This window comes from Botryllus schlosseri, chromosome 3 (genome assembly GCF_051294905.1).
Source record: "Botryllus schlosseri isolate E-star chromosome 3, Bs_hap1, whole genome shotgun sequence".
NCBI lineage: Eukaryota > Metazoa > Chordata > Ascidiacea > Stolidobranchia > Styelidae > Botryllus > Botryllus schlosseri.
In genome coordinates, this window is record NC_137238.1 from 37,288,884 (window position 1) to 37,309,267 (window position 20,384).

Consider the following 20,384-nt stretch of genomic DNA (forward strand, 5'->3'; position numbering starts at 1 on the left):
AGTCCCAGAGTTTTACTAGTAATGAAGAGAAACTGGCTCGTGAATTCCCCAATATAATAAAAATACAAATAAGGTTATGAACTATTTTGTAAATTTAGAGATTTCGCGGACCCCCTTGAAAATGCTTCGCGGATGACCCCCGGTTGAGAACCACTGCACTAGGCAGACTCTTAAATGAATGACTACTCCAGATTGAACTGCTTCTGCACCTGTATATCCCACCTTGTGTTCTGAACTGATGGAAGTATTATTAAACTGAGCCGGGTCATCTTGAGCTGTATCAGAGTCCGCCAGCGTGCTCATCTCTCCCCAAGCAGTCACTGGTACATCGACGACAAAATTCATTTGATCCAATCAATAGCGTACAAGTCACTGGTTGTTTTAAACATGAGCTACAAACATTAAAACACCGTTTGCAAAATACGCAATCACTATGCGCAACAAATCACACTTACATTATAAAAGCGGGTTAAAAACTTGCGTCACTAACTCCAGTTGTTTTCAAGACTCTGCAATCTGCATTCATCAAAAATAGCGGCTCGAGTCACGAATGATTTGATCAAAATATCATCTCATGGTAGACTCGAGATAGTTGCCGGCATTAGTACTACTCAAGTAGAATGGCTCGCGATATTGATGCTACTCGTGTAAAAGAATGAAATACGTCACGGTATAGAGTCGAGATACTGGCCGACTAAATGCTACTGAAGTAAAACATTTACCGACATTGACGCTACTATGTAGAATGAAATAAATGGCATATTTCCTGATAGAGTCGAGACAGTATGCAGACGTGGACAACCAGCGAATTTTCAGCTTTTCAAATTACACGAGAATTATACCTCCACCGTTTTTCTAAGTTGACTAGAATTTGAATTATAGCTGCCCAGTTTTTTTTTATGAAATCAGATTAGAACTAGAATTACAACCACGTCGATTTCTCCAAACCAGATTTCAATTGGAATTGCCGCATGCGCTCAAGCAGAATCACGAAATATTTCGTTTACCCCGTTACGCTCCAATCAGAGTCTTCATCTTCCGTCGTCATTGCAAGCGAACATTGCCACAAGCTCTCCGGACGCAACTTGCCGGTGCCTACAGGATCGGGTGCTTTCCTTTTTCTATATTCCACGACTTTATCTCCGCGATTTGAGGCTTCTAGCGACTTGTCTTCGCGAGCTGGAAAGTTTTTCTTTTTCGCCTCGTTCGCTTTTGGCATGGATTTAGAGCAGGAAGCTCCCTGGGATGTCGGACGCGAAGATGTGCTGGTGGAAGCGACAGACGCGAGACGTGACACAGTATCGCGGCCTCCTTTTCTTTTACGTCGACTTTTTTTACCGAAAGCAGAGTTTTCGAATTCTTCAGAGATGCTCCAGAACAACGCCGTGTTCGCACGTTTGCGTGGTAGTCTGCGTGGACGCAGTTCGGCTGCCACCTCTGCGTAATCGTCGTCGGAAGAAGAGTAATACTGCGATCCGTTCTGATCTTGGGAAGAACTCAATCCAGGAGACTGTCGGCTGCCGGCTATTATAGAGACGTGAAAAACAGCATATCGTTAACAGGGTCGTGACGAAGTCACAAGGATCCCAGCTACAAGTCAACCGTATACTTTTATAGTATATCGTATACAATAATGCAGTGTACAGTATTTGTGGAATGGTGTGATATCAAAAATACATAGCCTACAATACAGCTAGAGTTGCATTTAAAACAAAAACCAATTTAAAACAAACACGTTTAAAACAAGGCCCCAACCTAAAACATGTTTTTCCAAGTCACGTATATTCAATTGTGACGTCATAGTGGATTGACATTGACAATTGAGAATGTAGGGTAAATTCAGCTCCTTTGACGAAATATCTGCACTAATAATGTTGAGCCGAATATTTTAAAGGTTCCAACCATCCCATATCGATATACGTCGGGTATGTCGGTTGGTAATTGTCTGTAGGCTCATACAACATGGAAAGTATTTATACGATTATGGCATATTTTGAAACTAAAAAAAACAATTTTTTAAAGGCCTTTGTTTAAAACACTCACTGTTTAGAACATGTTTCAAACTGAGTGTTTGAAAACGTCGTTTGTTTTGAATGCAACCCTAAATACTACTAACTTGAAGGTATACCTATAATGTTTCATGCTATCTGTACCAATGACTGCATTATAACGCAGCTGCAATTCATATATTTATGCAACAGCATCGCATCTTTACGCGAGCGAACAATTGATTTACTGCTTCGCTAGGTCTAAAATATATGGATCTAAACCAGAGGTCTCAAACTCGAATGTGCTTGCGGGCCAATCTCTTAGCTTTGATAACGCCGCGGGCCGCACCACCAATAATAGGGATGTTCAACGCAGAAATTCCAAGTAGACCTCATTTGACGGGAGCTTGAAGACAGGCAATTCAAAAACATCATGCAAATGTAATTTACTATTGTACTATTCACGCTTGACACGAAAAAAATCATATTTTCAAATATTTTAATAAAAGTGTTTTTATGCCGGGCATTATTCTTTCAAATGACGAATTTATTGGTGTTACAGCTGTTGAGGGTATTACTACCTTACTCGCGTTCGATAATAACATGGATAAAGAGATCAGATAACACCCAGCATGTAACCAACTATACGTCATGGGGGTAATGCCAGAGGTGGTCAGTAACGAAGTACTTCTACTTTTTGGAAGTGCTCAAGTAGTTTTCCTCTACTTCTGGTACTTACTCAAGTAGATATGATTTTCTCTACTTCTACTTCGTAATATTTTCTGACCTACTTACTTACTTTTCGCTATTTTCAGTTTATCAAGTAGAAGTCGTTGAATCCCCCAACACGAAAGATAGTCTGAGGAATTTCGGGGCTGTTTTCCCGGGGTACCAACATTTACTATTCATAAAAGTCAAGTAAAGCCCAGAAATTTTGTTGCGCCTTGCGCACACTAGTTATGGAATGACAAAAATGGTTTTACGAAAGTATCAGTGAATATTATTTAAATACCGGATTGCTTGGTTCCACTCACACCGCATTGTCGCCGATATCAAATATTTCATCACACTAAATATGCTGGCCCACCATAACGTTCGAAACTACCGTTTCGCATTCTAGCAATTACATATCATATCGTAATCTAGCAGCCCATGACATATCTTGCTAATCCGGAAAATCCGGCTTTTTTAACGTTACACCTGTTTTAGCAGATCACTTTTGAAGCTTTATGGACAAAAGACATGCAATATATTTTCCGCTTTTTAGAAGTGGTATTTGTATTTCACGTTGAATTCCGAGTATCATACTTTAAATTGTCATTACTTTCAGTTTTTTGTCTGCAGAACATACAGGTTGAAGCAAAAAAGAAAGTGTCGTAATGCCGCTATTTTCTGAAAATAAAGATACATTAAATAGAAATTTTACGATCCCCAATACTTGTTATTGACGCATACTAATCGCGCAAAGTGTTGAACCCGTAATAATATGGGTAATAATATGGGGCAGGGCGCCATGCCATGATACTTTCTAAAACTGGGTCTTCTAGTAAACAAAGGTTTAGTATCGCATTTTCATATCACTACCAGAATTTGTATTCCATGCTTTTGACAGCCCATTATGCAAACGAATTAGGACTGCATTCAAAACTACTTACTTACTTGAGGGAATTCAAGTTCAGTCAATTCTACTTCTACTTCAAGTAGTTTCAGGTTGCTTATGGAAGAAGTACTTCTACTCGTACTTGAATAGATGTTTTCGTCGCTACTTCTACTTCTACAGGGGCGGCATTACAAAACAACTACCGCACCGCGGAATCAACTTTTACCGTCATAATTCCAGAGAAGCGGACAATCGCGATTACGAAACCCTCAATAACGATGTCTTCGAGAGCATTTTACCGCTGACATTGACTTACCGCAAAACGTAGGAATCGAGAGAAAACGTGAACGATCTGCGTCACGAGCGTCACTATCCGCGAAGTTCGGTATTACAAAATTGAAATTAGCGCAGATTTCTCGCGGTAACTTACCGCTTAGCTTCTAGCTGGCGGAGTTGAATCCGCGCTGAAAATTGCAGCTTTTTGAACTGCAAAATCTTAATATTCTACTTCAATAAAGTAAAGAAGTGAGGCAGTAATCGATCTAAAAGGGCATGTCCTGTAAGTTACCCAATCGGGTTGTATTTCATAGGCCTAACTGTTAGTAAAATCAAGCGAAATAAGGCAGTGGCGACATATAACGCTTATGAATTGAATTCTCATATACGGACCAGTAAGTGCGGGGACTGAGTAGGCTACCTCGCCGTTTAACGCATGTATGAATATAACGGGGACTTGAGTGCTATGTCGGAAGCATGCTATAACCTACCGAGGTTAATAATCTATTGCCAAATAGATTTTTTTAATATCCACTTTTTAACTTTGGCTAGCATATCAGGTGGTCTTGGTCGCCTTGTCAATAAATAATTCGCTGCCGAACGGTGGAATTCAGTACGATTCGGTAGGCCTATAAAGTCGTTGCGAATTACGATCAGGGCCATGTTTCCAGAATATTATACATGTATTGCTCCAACTGTATTATCCTCATACGAAGTTAAAACTCAATGCACGCGTGATACTTGACGCGGCGGCCTAAAGCAGACAAACTAAAATGTACCGTACGCCTGTAATTTAGTTCCTTTCAGAGCAAATACCACAAACAATTATTAGGGTATTTCCATTTCCCTGTATGTAAAAGATCATCGCAGCTAAATTACAAATCGTTGCTGACCAGTGACACACAGCATTATAAACCCGCATTTGATGCCATCTTTTGTTGCGTCTGGAATTACGAGAGTTTACGTGAGTTCGAAGCGCTCTTGCGTAAGCTGGCCGCAAGATGATTTGAAATACCAATTTTTACATTATGCGGTAATCGAATTCGAGAGAGCTCGTTACCGCTGGCGGAGATTCCGATTTACCGCATTGTTTTGTAATGTCCCCCCTGGAGTGGCCTTCTTGACTACTTTGACCACCTCTGGGTAATGCCGATGGTTGCCATACAGTATGGCCCATACTGACCTGATTAGATAGCTATATATACCCTACGCAGCGCAAGCTACGACCTTTTGGTATATTACTTTTCTCCATGGCAGTTCCATGGATTGTTGCATCCGTAGGATTGCCAAGTCACTGTTCCGAGTCGCTATTCCTTCTCTGATTTTAACGTTTGACTTGACTTAACTCGAGTCATTTTTATTGAATCACCTAGTCAATCCGGAATTTAGCGATTTTACGAGAAGGTCGCTCGAAACAAATTCACAATTTTCAGTCACGGATCATCAACGGGTCATGTTTAATCATCATGAACCGGAAACGTGACGTAATAGCTGATCTTCTGCCGTATGGTGGCTTTTGAAGGTGACGTGAGAGTGAAGTTTGTTGAGATTTAACTGATTTTTACAGCAGTTTTAGGGTGAGCTTCAAGTTCTTATACCTAAAAATTATATATGGCACTCAATATATTGTTAAATTCTTGAGATTACAAAATGCTGTCGCGGGCCGCACAAAATGCTCTCGCGGGACGCATGTGGCCTGCGGGCCGCGTGTTTGAGACCTCTGATCTAAACTGTACGAATTGGGTGAAGTCGACTGTAAATACATTGAAAATCAGTCGAAACTGCTACTACTTACATCTACTGACAACTGTCGCTTTCGGCCACAAAGAAGGCCGAGACGTGGTCTCCACATCGTTTAGGTACGGCTCGTCCAAGTCTATCAAATGCAAGTGTCGTAACGACGCGTTCGCGTACTCCAGCCTGTCCGAAACTGGGTCGGACACAGTTCTGCTCTTCCGGCGAAGCGGTGCTGACTTCTTTCTGAATTGTTGACATTTGTTCAGTCTCACCAAATTAACCATCACTCTTTTCTTAGTCTCCTTGCTCAAAAACGACGACAACCCGTGATTGCGCAAGAAAGGATGTCTCAGAGCCTGGATTGCGGATATTCTTGTATCGGGAGTCTGAAGGAGTAACTGGCGTGCCAATTTACGACCTTGGATAGCGACGGACTGCCATTCAGGGGCGTAGAAATCGATGCTGCCGCTTCCGGACTTGATCTTATGGTAGAGTTCTTCGTCCGACGCGCCCTCATAAGGTGCGTTACCGGTTAGGAGGTTGCACAGAATTACACCGGCCGACCAAACGTCGACACCCCTACCATATTTTTCACCTTTAACCATCTCTGGAGCTCGATAATCACGGCGTCCTCTCATGCCGAACTTGCCAATTCGTGTTTTTGTTTTTTTCGATTTTATACTGATCGCAGAATGCAAATCGATTATTTTCACAGAAGAATAATACCACTGGCTCTTGAACATCACGTTTTCGGGTCTGATATCGGCGTGGATGACGTTGCTTCTGTGAAGAAACGCGATTCCGCTCATAATCTGCGCCATGTAATTAGCGGCGTCCCTCTCACTGCACGATCCTCTGTGGATGATCCCATCGAATAATTGAGACCCCCTCAACAAAGAGAACACGAAGTATAAAAGACCGTTCTTTCTTGTATATGCGTGGAACTCGACGATGTGTCTGTGAGAGAACAGCTCTGATCATATTGTCACTTCTTCGCCGAACCTTGCTTTTTGTTCTCTGCCGCAGTCTCTCACTCTGTATATCTTTACCGCGAACTCTTTGTTGGTCGCCCCTGCCCGGCATTTCCGAATCGTGGCAAACTCGCCCTCCATGATCACTTCGTCGATATCGTAGGGCTCTTGGTGGAACCCGCAGATCCGCCTTGCAAGCCTGAACGCGCCCTCAACTAACCGCAACATCTTCAACCCTTTTGCAGCACGTTAGCTATAGATTGACTGTTCTGGGTTGTGCCAGTAGCCAGACAGAATAAAAAAGCAATCGTGATTAAACTGTCCTCGCGAATCAAATTATTGAACACTAATTATCCATAGAAAAGAACGTCTGATCGTCGATTACTTGGTTTTGGCGGACAGCTGGTGATTACTAATTACACCAACCTTGGGGGGATGGTTGTGGATACAAAAGGTCGCTGCTCAAAGGATTCGATGTCCTGAACACAGAAGACACTTGGAAACTAGAAATTGCCAAGATTAATGTGTCAGTTCCATTGCGGTAGCTGCCCAAAAATGTCAATGACTTCTTAACCTCGGTATCAAAAGCGCATAAGTACGACAGACTCATCCACTAATCGTCCAATTATCGAATGTAAACATATGGTCGACTGGAAAGGTCATCGCTCAATGTCCGTTGTCCACATTCAAGTCGAAATACAATCAATCCTTACTGAATCAGTACTATAGTCAGCCCTCAAGATTACTCACCTTCCGTCATATACCACCTCTTTTTGTCGCCTGTCATATCTTCTTTTACTTTTCATTCAGTATGCATGCCTCCTCTTCACATCGCCTAGGCGTAGGTGAGTGTCCGATTTCAAAGACGGCTCCTTAAGTCGTTTCGACACCTTCCTATCTTTTCATTGGAGAGAAATCTTGCGGTGTGTCGATCTGATAAAATTGTTAATAAGCTGAATTGAAACGAAGTAGAAGTCGAGGACATTTTAAAACCACAGAGCTTACTGCATGTGGAAGTAGAAAGCGAAGGTAGCAATCGTACTCTGGTATGTAGATTGGAAACGTAGAATTGGTGGATACTATCGAAATTGCAACAGACATCTGCGTGACATAGCGAAATTACAAATGACGCTACGAATAGGTGATATTTTCGAAATTAAACTCAGTTACTGCGGTCTTCTGCCAATAAGTCGGCATGACGATTTTTCTTAAAAAGGTGATGCAAACATAGAGAGGAACAAAGTCCAAAGAGTGAATGGAATTTCCAGTGCGAGTTTTCGCAACTTTTATTTCAGCTTCCGGCAGCTTCCTAGATACTCAGAATCTATGTACAATGATGTTTTAAGCTATTCGGAGGGATTTTTGCAACTTTGCTCTATTTCTCATGTCAATTTTTACTGCAACTTTTATCAAATATTGCGTAAAAATCTAAATGAGTGATTAAAAAACCTGCTATTTCTAATATGGTTCAATTCTCTTTGATTTGCATAACAAAGAGCTACATGATTGGTTAACTGCATATCACTGTTATCTATGACACAATGGCTTGCAAGCAAGGAGTTCAACTATACCCCTGTCAAGCACGAACGTTCCCAAACAGTATGCAAATATATCGCTTTTTTAAATTCTGTTGTTTAAATTTCAGTTCCTATCCCATTTCACGAACGCCCAGGCGAGACCGCCAAAAATTATATTTTCACTGGGTCGCCTTTATCAGGCTATTGATTTTGTCAAACTCATCAAGAGATAGTTTTTCTACAATGCATTGGGTCAAGTTTTCAGACTTCGGGGTTCGGAGTTTGGCATTTGACTTGTTTTAGGGGAGTGAGTTATCGCTATTCTGTTTCGCTTTTTTGGGTAAAATTATTCCTGCATTGCGTCATTTTCTTGCTGTGTATTATGAAAAATGTAATTTTTTGCGCGGTGGCGCCAGACCGTCCGTAAAATGGCCTAGTCACAAATTTGACATCTCTGCCAGGAAATAGGTTATACAACGGAGCCTTTCGATTATCTCAAACCGTAATAATTTAACAAAAATTATATACGCAACTTTTTACTGCAACTTTTGTTATATTAAAATTAAGTGCAGCTTTCTCGCGATTTTAGTGCAACAAAAACTTCCCCTAGGAATATCGTAATTTTGCCTAAAAAGTGTTCATCTATAAGAAGCGAAATTCTTTTAAAATCATACTTACTTAAGCTGTGGCGTGCGAGCATATGCTGCCGCCTACGGCTTTCGTTGAAAATGCCGCCCAAATTTTTAAACAGTGTCAATCTCTTCGATTATATTTACCGGAAATCTTGTTGTGTTGACTAAAATAAAGGCCAGGTCATCACTTCGCCTCGACTCCCATATTACGCCACTGAACTTAAGTAAGCAGTGCGATTAGGCAAAATTTACTTGCTCACTCCGAAAGAGTAGTAGTACTTCATTAACGACCAACTCTATTTGAGGTCCGTATTTTAAATCTGAGCATGGTGTTTCTGAGAGCAGCAAGGAAGTGGTTCTCAACCAGTGTGGCGCTGAAGACTAGTGTGCCAATTGGACTGCTCAGGTTCGCCGAATGCAAATGTGGTAACAAGGTAGACGTATAACAAAAATTAAGGAATGTAAATACTGAGTGTGGCACAATCGATGTTTCTATTATTTTACCCGCTCAAGACACACAATGTAGCCTACAACTGCGATGCAATGGACAGATACGAGGATATCGAAACGACTATGTTGCGGTCACTCAATCTGGCGTTCTCGTCAGTCTCGTGTCCGTGTTCGATCTTTATCCTTCTATATTTAGGCTAGGCTACAACGCCCTTTCATTCTCGTCCTTGGATGGGTCGCGGATCGGAATTTTTACGGGGTGAGAACAGCGACTTAGCGAAGGAGAATCTCGGAACTTGCTACTGCCATGAATCAAACCGGGCCTCCACCATCAATGGTGGCGATGCGCTAATCTGCCCACATATAGTAGCATTGGGGAAGGTGATGATAACTAACCAAACGGTCATCACTCGCTCGGGCCGTGAGGTTGCGGTTTATCAGAAGGTGTTCAGCGTTTTCTAGTCGACCCCATCAGAACCGGAGGCTATGCAGGGCTGTTAAAAAAAACCTTTTCTTCAGATTTCACTGGCTACTTGATAAAATTGTTAGGTTGGCTAAAAAAACGCTGCACACTAACTTTGGCTCCATTCCAACCAGTAGAAGCGAGATTCATGCAGTAGATCAGGGGTGGGCAAACTACGGCCCGCGGGCCGCATGCGGCCCGCCACACCGTTCTGTGCGGCCCGCGAGAGTCAAAAATATTGATAAAATCCGTACTAAAAATCGAATAAATGCAGGGACTTCATTTAAATTTTTCTTCGTATATTTCACCATGATAATTCGAAGACAGTGGTTCTAAAACTGGGCTACGCCCTCCCTCAACTGAAAAATTTTTACGCGCTCCGCGCGATTCTCATCATGATTATTGCTCTGTATTTAGTCTCAATTTCATATTTAAAAATTCCTGATCCACATTCGTAACCCTCCGTGCCATCAAACTATCTGTTAGGTTGCTAGCACCCTAGTTGCGTTTTGAGATATGACGATAAGGGTGGCGCGAAATTTTTCACCATCACAAGGGGGGGGGGGCGTGTCTCAAAAAATTTGATAGCCACAGTTCTGAGGTAAATACTTCCTTACTTTATGATTAATTTCTGGCGCGACAGCCTGATCTCAAGGCGCACGCAGTTTGAAAGGTTTCAACTACTAAACATCACAGAAATCCTAAACGAGATTGACATAATTCGGATGACGAGTGGGATTTCATATTGACCACTTCATTGCAGTTTTAATTATTTCAGTGATGTGCTTATAGAAACGATTTGCGCGTTTCTTAGGTAGATTCGTTCTCTGCATGCGTACAATTGGGGTATTTATATTTTATCTATACACATCGTATATGCGTGTTTGAAGCTAACATGGTTATGATGCTGTCAGTATTGTGTCCTGGAACTGAGCCAAAAGTGGAATTGGTAAATCTATGAACAGATTGCAATCCTGTTCTAAGAATCGGGACAAACGACTTTCGTCTCTATAATTTTGACAAATTTGTTATTGAGGTCGACCAGCCTATGAAATCTAGCCACTATGTTTCTGACGTGTGTACGATATCATCAAAGCAATGTTTGTTTTGTTTTAAATAGAAACATATATAATCTCCATTTCCTCACCATATAATCTCAATTTTATATAATGCGGCCCGCGAATGGATTTAGATGTTGAATGCTGCCCGCGAGCTCAAAAGTTTGCCCATCCCTGCAGTAGATGGTTTTGAATTTATCATTGAAAAACAAAAACAAAAATTTCAAAATTTTTCTGCCGACCCCATAAAATTGTTAGGCTGTCAGTAGAGATGATGCGCACCAAATTTGGCTCAATTCCAACCACTAGAAGTGAAGTTATTGCAGTAGAAACATTTGGATTTGCATAAAATAGTATTTACGGTGACTAACTCTTTAATTATTTATTATAAAATCATGGAATTAGAAAGGTTCTGTGCAAAAGGTTCTGTTTGAACGCGAGCGTGAACCTCATGACATCACGTGACGTCACATTGCTAATTCCAGCACTACATTTCAGAGAAATGACAGCCTATTCGTGTATAGCTACACGATATCTAGCGGCGAGTCGAGTCACATAATGCTACAATGCCTAAGCCAACCGAACAAGCCTTAAAGACACGGACAACAATAAAGTGGACGAAAGCACGCATTTCGGTGGATAATTAAACCCCAAAGAGGATATGTCCTGCACGTCCTACAGTTACTCACAGCAGAGAAGTTCTCAAGTGCCCATACAGTGATCAGTACAGTGATTCGACTGAATTTTAACAAGAATGCAAACTTGCCGCACCCTGCTTGTTTAACCAGGCTTCTGACTGACACAGACTTAAAACTTTAACAGTCAAGTTTTTGGGAAGAGGTTAGCGCGGATTCAATCCCAAACTTCATATTTGTCTGACAAAAAGTGTAATCTCTAACAATTCACCCCAAATGCCAATGCTTGGGGTGTGTATTTTATGGTATGTGTGTATAGGGGTGTATTCGGCTTATTTCCACCAACTAGCTTAGGTGTAAGTGACAAATTTAGTACTCAATAGGTGTGATGACTCAAAATACACCCTACGCGAGGGTGTGAATTGCGAAAACACACCAGTTTCGTTTACAGTGTGTATATCACAGAAGAAAATGGATTTTTGTAAACATTTCGAAGTCACCATGATTGACCTTTCTCATCCAACTTTTTTCAACAATCCCCAAAAAACATCTCTAAATAGCAAAATGTTTGTGTCAGTAGGCTATGGGCAATTTAGCTATTAAAATGAGCCGCACAGTAGGATATTTCATCTCAGATGACCATTCAGTTAATGTGAACTCTGGAGATTTCCTAGTAACGAAGCGAAACTGCCTCGTGATTTTCTGAATTTAAAAAAATACAAATTAGGTTATCAACTATTTTGAGGCTACGCGGACCTCCTGAAAATGCTTCGCAGACCCCTGGTTGGGAACCACTCGCCTATACTGATACAAACCTATTGCTGTTTATAATGTTTTGTTAGGGATTGTAGAAAAATAAAAAAGTTGTATCAAAGATCAATCACGGAAACTTCGAAATCCTTAAAAAAATCCATTTTCTTCTGTGATATAAAGGACCATTATTCTATAATCACTTCAAGATGAGCTGCTAGATGGAAAGGACAAGACTGTATTTCCACGTTCATTAAAAATCTGTTCTTATATTATGGTGCCTTATTTGTTGCGATCATTACCAAATGTGAAATGCCACTCGATCATATCAAATCGGAGGCGCTTACGATAATCGACCTAAATTTTGACTAAAACTTAGGGCAGGGGTGGGCAAACTTTTGAGCTCGCGGCCCGCACTATATAAAATTGGGATTATAAAACGAAACGCAATATTGGTATTTGATCATATAGTGAGGACATGAAGATAATATATATGCTTATTTAAAATTATCCAAAGATTTCTCTGATGATATCGTACACGCGTCAGAAACAGTCGCGAGATTTCATAGGCTGGTCGACCTCAATAACCAATTTGTCATAACTATAGAAATGAAAGTCGGTTGTCCCGATTCTTAGATCAGGATTGAAATTTATATCTGTGAGCAGCAATCTGTTCATAGATTTACTAATTCCACTTTTGGTTCAGTTCGACGACACGCAATGCTGACAGCATCATAACCATGTCAGCTGCAGACACGCTTCTACTATGTGTAGATAAAACATGAGAACCACTGCCTTAGAATTATCATGGTGAAATATACTAAGAAAAAGTTTAATCAAGTACCTGCATTAATGCGATTTTTAATACGCATTTATTCAATATTTTTATTAAGTTTCTTTAAACTCTCGCGGGTCGCAGAGAACGGTGTGGCGGGCCGCTGACTTAGAGGGTCCGCGGGATCCGCGAAGACAAAAATGCTGAGAACCACTGGTATAGGCCATTGAAAATTTAGCAATTAAAATGAGTTTGCACAGTAGGATATTTTATCTCAGACGGTCATCCTCTATTATACCAGTCCTGGAGTTTTACTAGTAATGAAGTGAAACTGCCGAGATAGTGTAATGGTTATGCGTCCGGCTTCTCGAGCGGTAGGTCGTAGGTTCGATCCCCGGCCGGGTCATACCAAAGACTCGAAAAATGGTATCCGCAGCTATCCTGCTAGGCGCTCAGCAATCACGGATAGCATGGAGGAGAAAAAAACGGGGGCGCAGACTAGATGACCTCATGGGGCCGTATCGCAACTCCGTCGCCAAAGCATCTCGATGGTGCAGGCGAGAAAGAATATCATATTTCTCTCTGCCTCGTTATTTCCCTAATTTATATATAAAAAAATGCTAAATTAGGTTATCAACCATTTTGTAAATTTAGAGGTTTCGTTGACCCTTCTAAAAAGGCTTCGCGGACCCCCGGTCGAGAACCACTGCACCAGGCAGACTCTATACCTGTCTAGCCCACCTTGTTGTGTTTTAAACTGATGAAAGTGTTATTAAACTGAGCCGGGTCATCTAAGCTGTATCAGGGTCGGCTTGCGTGCACCACCCTCCCAAAGCATGCACTCGTACATCGACAGCAAAATTTATTTGATTCAATCAACAGCGTGCAAGTCACTGGGTGTTTTGAACACGAGCTAAAAACATCAAAACATAGTTCGCAAAATACGCAATGACTATGGACAACAAATCACACTTACATTATAAAAGCGGGTTAAAAACCTGCGTTACTAACTCGAGTTGTTTCCAAGACTCTGCAGTCTGCATTCATCCAAAATAGCGGGCCTGATCACGAATAATTTGATCAAAATATCAGCACATGGTAGACTCGAGATTGCTGCCGGCATTAGTACCACTGAAGTAGAATATAGCTCGCGATATTGATGCTACTCGTGTAAAATAATGAAATACGTCACGGTATAGAGTCGACATAGTGGCCGATTAAATGCTACTGAAGTAGAATATTTGGCGCTACTAAGTAGAATGAAATGAATGGAATATTTCCTGATAGAGTCGAGATAGTATATGCAGACGTGGACAACCAGCAATTTTTCTGCTTTTCAAATTATACGAGAATCATACCTCCACCGTTTTTTAAAGTTAGGAGTATTCAAATTATATAGCTGCACCGTTTTTATCCAAAATTGGAATTACTGAATTCACAAATATTGAGGATCACGTTCAGTTAATATCAAATCATTGTTCAATCTCATAGCATGATAACGACAAATGTCTGCACAGTAGGCTTGGCTCGTTTCGCACAATCCGGTTCTCCTGTAGCATTCTAGGGAAACCAGTAATTAGATTAGAATCAACATTAGACCATTGAAACATTTTACTAATTAGATTGGAATTACCGCAAAGAAACACTACACAAATTAGATTTAGATCACCGATATTTCCTCTCTTATTCGTATATTTAGAGGACAGGAATTATCCAGCTGCCCAAAGTTTGGCCGCCACGATGCCACTCAAGCAGAATCACGAAATATTTCGTTTACCCCGTTACGCTTCAATCAGACTCTTCATCTTCCTCTTCCTTTATTACTGCTAGGGGATCAGTCCACATGTTCCCCGGACGCAACTTAACGGTGCCTGCCGGCTCGGGTGCCTTCCTTTTTCTAGAATCCACGACTTTATCCCTGCGATTCGAGGCTTCTAGCGACTTGTCTTTACGAGCTGAAAATTTCTTCGTTTTCGACTCGTTCGCTCTTGGTGTGGATTTAGAGCAGGAAGCACCCTTCGATATCGGACGCGAAGATGTGCTGGTCGATGCGATAGATGCGCGACGTGACACTGTATCGCGGCCCCGTGATCTTCCCCCTCGACTTTTTCCCACGAATGCAGAGTCTCCGAATTCTTCAGTGATGCCCCGGAACACTGATGCGTTCACGCGTTTGCGTGGCAGCCTGCGTGGACGCAACTTGGCCGCCACCTTTGCGTGATCGTCGTCGGAAGAAGAGTAATACTGCGATGTGTCATGATCTTGGGAAGAACTAGACCCAGGAGACTGTCGTCTGCCGGCTAGAGAGACGTGGAAAAACAGCATATCGTTAACAGCGTCGTAAAAAATGTCCAAGTTCAAAGTCACAAGTCAATCGTACTTTTATAGTATGGCATACAATAATACAGTACACAGTAGGCCTATCTGTGGAATGATGTGATAATCAACTTGATGTATACCTGATGTTTTATGCTGGAAAGTATTTATACGATTATGACATAATTTTACAACTAACAAAAACAAAAATTTTTCAAAGGCCTTTGTTTAAAACACTGTTCCAAATATGTTTCAAACAAAGTGTCCTAAAACGCTGTTTGTTTTAAATGCAACCCTAAAAATACTACTAACTTGAAGGTATAACTAATGTTTCATGCTATCTGTGCCAACGCATGCAATATAGCGCAGCTGCAATTCATTCATTTATGTAACAGCATCGCATCTTCACGCGAGCGAACAATAGATTTACTCCTTCACTAGGTCTAAAATATGTGGAACTATACTGTCCGAATTCAGTGAAAATTAGTTGAACCTGCTACTACTTACCTCTACTGACAACTGACGCTTTCGGCCATAAAGAAGGCCGAGACGTGGTCTCCACATCGTTTAGGTACGGCTCGTCCGGGTCTATCAAATGTAAGTGTCGTAACGACGCGTTCGCGTACTCCAGCCTGTCTGAAACTGGGTCGGACACAGTTCTACTCCTCCTGCGAAGCGGCGACGACTTCTTCCTTAACTTTTGACAGCTGTTCAGCCTCGCCAAATTCACCATCACGCTTTTCTCAGTGTGCTTGCTCAAAAACAACGACAAACCGTGATTGCGCAAGAAAGGGTGTTTCAGAGCGCTAGTTGCGGATATTCTTTCCCCGGAAAACGGAAGGAGTAATTGGCATACCAATTTACGAGGTTGGATAGAGACGGACTGCCATTCAGGGGCTTTGAAATCGATGTGGAGGCTTCCGTCCTTGATCTTTTCGTAGAGTACTTTGTCCGACGCGCCCTCAAAAGGCGCGTTACCGGTTAGGAGGTTGCACAGAATTACACCGGCCGACCAAACGTCAACACCCGGACCATATTTTTTATTTGTAACCATCTCTGGAGCTCGATATTCACGGCGACCTCTCACACCGAACATGCCGACCCGTGGTTCTTTCAAGGATTTTATATCGATCGCGGATTTAAAATCGATTATTTTCACGGAAGAACGACACCACTTGCTCTTGAAAATCACGTTTTCAGGCCTGATATCGGCGTGGACTATGTTGCTTCTGTGAAGAAACGCGATTCCGTTTATTATCTGCTCCATGTAGTAAGCGGCATCTCTCTCACTGCACGATCTTCTGCGGATAAGCCCGTCAAAAAAGTGGGACCCCCTCAACAAAGAAAACACGATATATAAAATACCGTTCTCCATTGTAGATCCGTGGTACTGGACGATGTGTCTGTGATCGGATAGTCCTGAACAAACTTCCGCTTCTTTGCAGGCCCTCAAATTTTGTTCTCTGCTGCAGTGTCTTAACCTGTATATCTTCACTGCGAAGTTTTTTCGTGTCGCCACTGCGCGGCATCTCCGAACCGTGGCAAACTCGCCCGCCTTGATCACTTCTTGGATATGGTAGCGATCTTGGAACCGTCTTCTGATCCCGCAGAAACGCCCTACAAGCCTGATCACGCTCTGAACAATCCGCAACATATCCAACCCTTCCGCTACACGTTAGCTACAGATAGACTATGTTCTGGGCCGTGCTTGTTGACAGACAGAGTAAAAAAGTCATCGGGATTAGACTGTTCTTGCGGATCGAATAATTGAACACTAATCACCAGAGTAAGGAACGACTGATCGTTGGTTTTGCGGACGGCTGGTGATACATCAGTAATTATACCTACCTTGGAATTTAGTCTTAGGTGATGTATGGTTAGAATAGCACCGTGTACTGACAGGGAGTTATCAACTCAATTGCAATCTTAGCTTCGCCTACAACAAATCCGTTCGCAGAGGGGGTTAAAATGGCTATCGTTGGTACTTGACATTGCTGGTCCCCAAATGCATTTTCAACGTTGGGTTTTACTGGACTTGCCCATGTCTTGGAAGAGTCCCATCCAATCGCTTAAAATAAAATAGTCACGGAATAATGGTCTTTTTTTAAAGCTTCCGGCAGCTTCCTAGGTACTCAAAATCTGTGTACAATGTAGATGTACAATGAGATTTTGGGTCAGGGACGGGCCGTATCCGGCCCGCGGACATTTTCCCGTCTTACATGATAGTGTGGCCCGCGACTCTAGTCTGCCAAGATTCCTCCCTACTTGCTTATTACGTCAGATTTTAGTGGCTGGATGTTATTATATACGTGTGTGCGCAGCGTGCAAGAGTAGAGTTTACGCGTAAGTTCGTCAAAGCTAGAAGACTTGCATTATCTGCATTTACCATGTACTCAACCCTAACGAATTGACATCTTGGTAAATTTAGGATACGGTACCGGGCATATCGAAAGCATTTAAATATTAATTAAGGATTGCTCCATGTGTTAACTGAACAGAGAGAAGCAGATATGGTGGCGCCTGTATGACAATGCTGTTCTCAAATCCACATTGTCTTCGTCATTATCGGCGAGAAGTGACTCTGAAGATTGCTGTCGCTAAAATACATTCAATAAAGACGATTTAGTCCAGAGGTCTAAAACACGCGGCATGCGGGCTGCATGCGGCCCACGAGAACATTTTGTGCGGCCCGCGACGGCATTTTGGATTTTTAAGTAGGCCTATTCGACAATTTATCCAAACTGCCACATATCTTTGATCGATTTGAGAACTTGAAGTTCACTCTAAAACAGGGTTGTAATGATTCGAGTCAGACTTGAGTCGCGAAATTTTGGTGACTCGACTTGTACTCGAGTCATTACGCATGACTCGGGCCAAGTCATATACCTCGAGGCTGGGTCTTCCAAGACAGGAATATGATTGTAATTTCGAAGAATACTATTGTTATTTCGTCTATTAATACTGGTATTTGAAAAAGATACCAAAAACCGTTAAAAGTGAGGAAAATTAGCTTATTATGAATGCGAAGCTATCGATATCACTGAGCAGAGTTGTAAAAAGTGGGTTTCACATGACATTATCTCGGAGCTTATCAGTCAACACAATGACTTGGACTCGGACTCGATTCAAAACACTATGAGTCGGACTCGACACTCTACTCCGTGACTTGGACTCGAACTTGACTCGGCGGTGACTTGAAAATGACTCGACTTGACTCGAGTCAAAACTATAAAAGTGAGATCAACTTGTGACTCGTGACTTGGTTACAACCCTGCTCTAAAACTACCCTTAAAGCCGGAAATCTCATCAAACTTCACTATCACATCACTCTTAAAAGCTATTATGCGGTAGAAGATCGGCTATATATGTCACATTTATGATGATAAAAGACGACCCGTTGATGATTCAAGACTGATATTTATGATCAGGACTTGGGCGCAACCGTTCGTAAAATGACTCGAATTCGGACTGACTGGGTTATAAAAAAAATGACTCGAGTTGAGTTAAACGTTAAAATTGGAGATGGACTTATGACTCGGTTTCACATCCTGAGTGATCTTTGGTCTCTTCATCCATGTTATTATCGCCGGTGGCTAGTAAGGCAGCGGTTCGCTCTACAGCTGTAATACCAATGGATTTTTCGGTGATTGTTGGACACTTCTATTCTTGGGGTTCTTAACCAGGGATCTTTGGACCCTTTCGGGCACGAACCACCACATCAGGAAGTGCGAGATGAATTGTGGAATAGACACTTACGTGACCTTTGACACGAAGCAATCAGGTTGCAGCAGGATGTAAACAAAGAACAAGGCCGGGCAAGCTTACTATGAGCTCTTATGGAAAAGGGTTGAAAAATGAAGGTTTTTAGCAAAATTACATTGAATTGGGAATAGCTGGCTTTGGTGAATGGAAATAACGTAGAGCTAGTATGTATTTAGAGTGTTCTAATCTACAATAAACATGAAAGGCGGCAAGCACGCATCTGGATGGTATGTCCAAATGAATGGATTTCTGTGAACTTTTCAGATGAAGCAACTATTGCTGTATTATCCTTAGCCGTATACTATGGGATTTCCGTACAGAATAGCATGTGGGGTATTCCTGATGTGGGCACAGTGTTATATATGTTCTATTTATGGAATCGTATATGGTACAGTCTGCAGTCAGCATCATTATCTAGAAAATTACTGTTACAAGGACACTCGTCTGCATATCAATTATCATATATGTTAGGCAACATGATCCGTTCCCAGCTGAAATCGTCATTTTTTGTTCTAGCTCATGGAGTGAATAAATCGGGATAAATGCCAGATAAACACAGTGCTATTGTGTAAGTGTGTGACTTGGAGATGGCTACCCAGACCGTTACTGGTAGGCGCTTGTACCATTCCCAGAGCTGATAACATGCATGGAAGAATGTAAAATCTGAATAAAGGCATGTGAACTTTCTTGTAGTCATCTGAATTCTCATTTTCATAATAAAAAGACGTATCTAATATTGCACCAAAATGTTGAATCATGACATAATTAAGATGGAACAATATTGCATTTCAAAATAAGTCCAATCTGAAATGCAGTCACACTTGATGCCACAATCGACTCGGTGTGTGTTTCGTATTATTCCGCTCCAGTGTTGTTGCTTGATGGTGTGTGTTGAAATTGTTGAGAGCAATATATTCAATAATGAGATGGATAGTTGAAACTGGTAGCGGTGATACGTTGCATGAGTCGGACGAGTAGCCTACGCCTTGATAGGTGTCTGCACAGCCGTGTTGCTATGTAAAATGAACATTATATATTTTGTGCAGGCTTGATGGATATCTCTTATGAAGGCGCAGAAAGAGGAAGTCGATGAATAAATGCAAGAAAATCAAATTTCTGGAAGAAGTAGAAGCACAAAACAGGAAACTCGTCCAGGAAAATTACAAATTGACGGACAATTATTGCTAGTGAAGTTCAGTTCTCAGAGCAGCATCATAATGTCAAAAGATGCGGAGAAGCTGAAATATTCTACTGGACTACATTAAATTCTTTCTGAAATGCCCGACCCATCTGTGAATAGGGAACTCCCAAAAGTATCGAGATGGCTGCAAGCAAACAAAACTAAGTTTGAATGCAGATAAGACCGAGATGCTCCTTTTAAATAATGCCAATCATAGTTTCACTGTGAACATCAATCATAAACAAATCTCCATTTGTGACTCAGCAAAATATCT

The 20,384-nt window shown here is 41.6% G+C and overlaps 1 protein-coding gene across 3 annotated transcripts; it reads right to left on the bottom strand.

The window, feature by feature from the left end:
• Positions 1-324: 324 nt before the first annotated feature.
• On the bottom strand, positions 325-16,931 carry LOC145436474 (calcium/calmodulin-dependent protein kinase type II subunit alpha-like). 3 transcript variants are annotated; one of them, XM_080313828.1, is made up of 2 exons: positions 15,676-16,931; positions 325-1,524 (listed from the first exon to the last, which is right to left on the bottom strand). In XM_080313828.1, exons 1-2 carry the CDS (start codon positions 16,820-16,822, stop codon positions 1,004-1,006), a joined length of 1,668 nt encoding a protein of 555 aa, XP_080169954.1. In that variant the 5' UTR covers positions 16,823-16,931; the 3' UTR covers positions 325-1,003. The 3 variants fall into 3 exon arrangements, with proteins under 3 accessions (XP_080169954.1, XP_080169956.1, XP_080169955.1); XM_080313830.1 differs by lacking the exon at positions 15,676-16,931 and adding an exon at positions 5,660-6,874; XM_080313829.1 differs by lacking the exon at positions 325-1,524 and adding an exon at positions 13,698-15,152 and having other exon boundaries at positions 15,676-16,928.
• Positions 16,932-20,384: the final 3,453 nt, after the last annotated feature.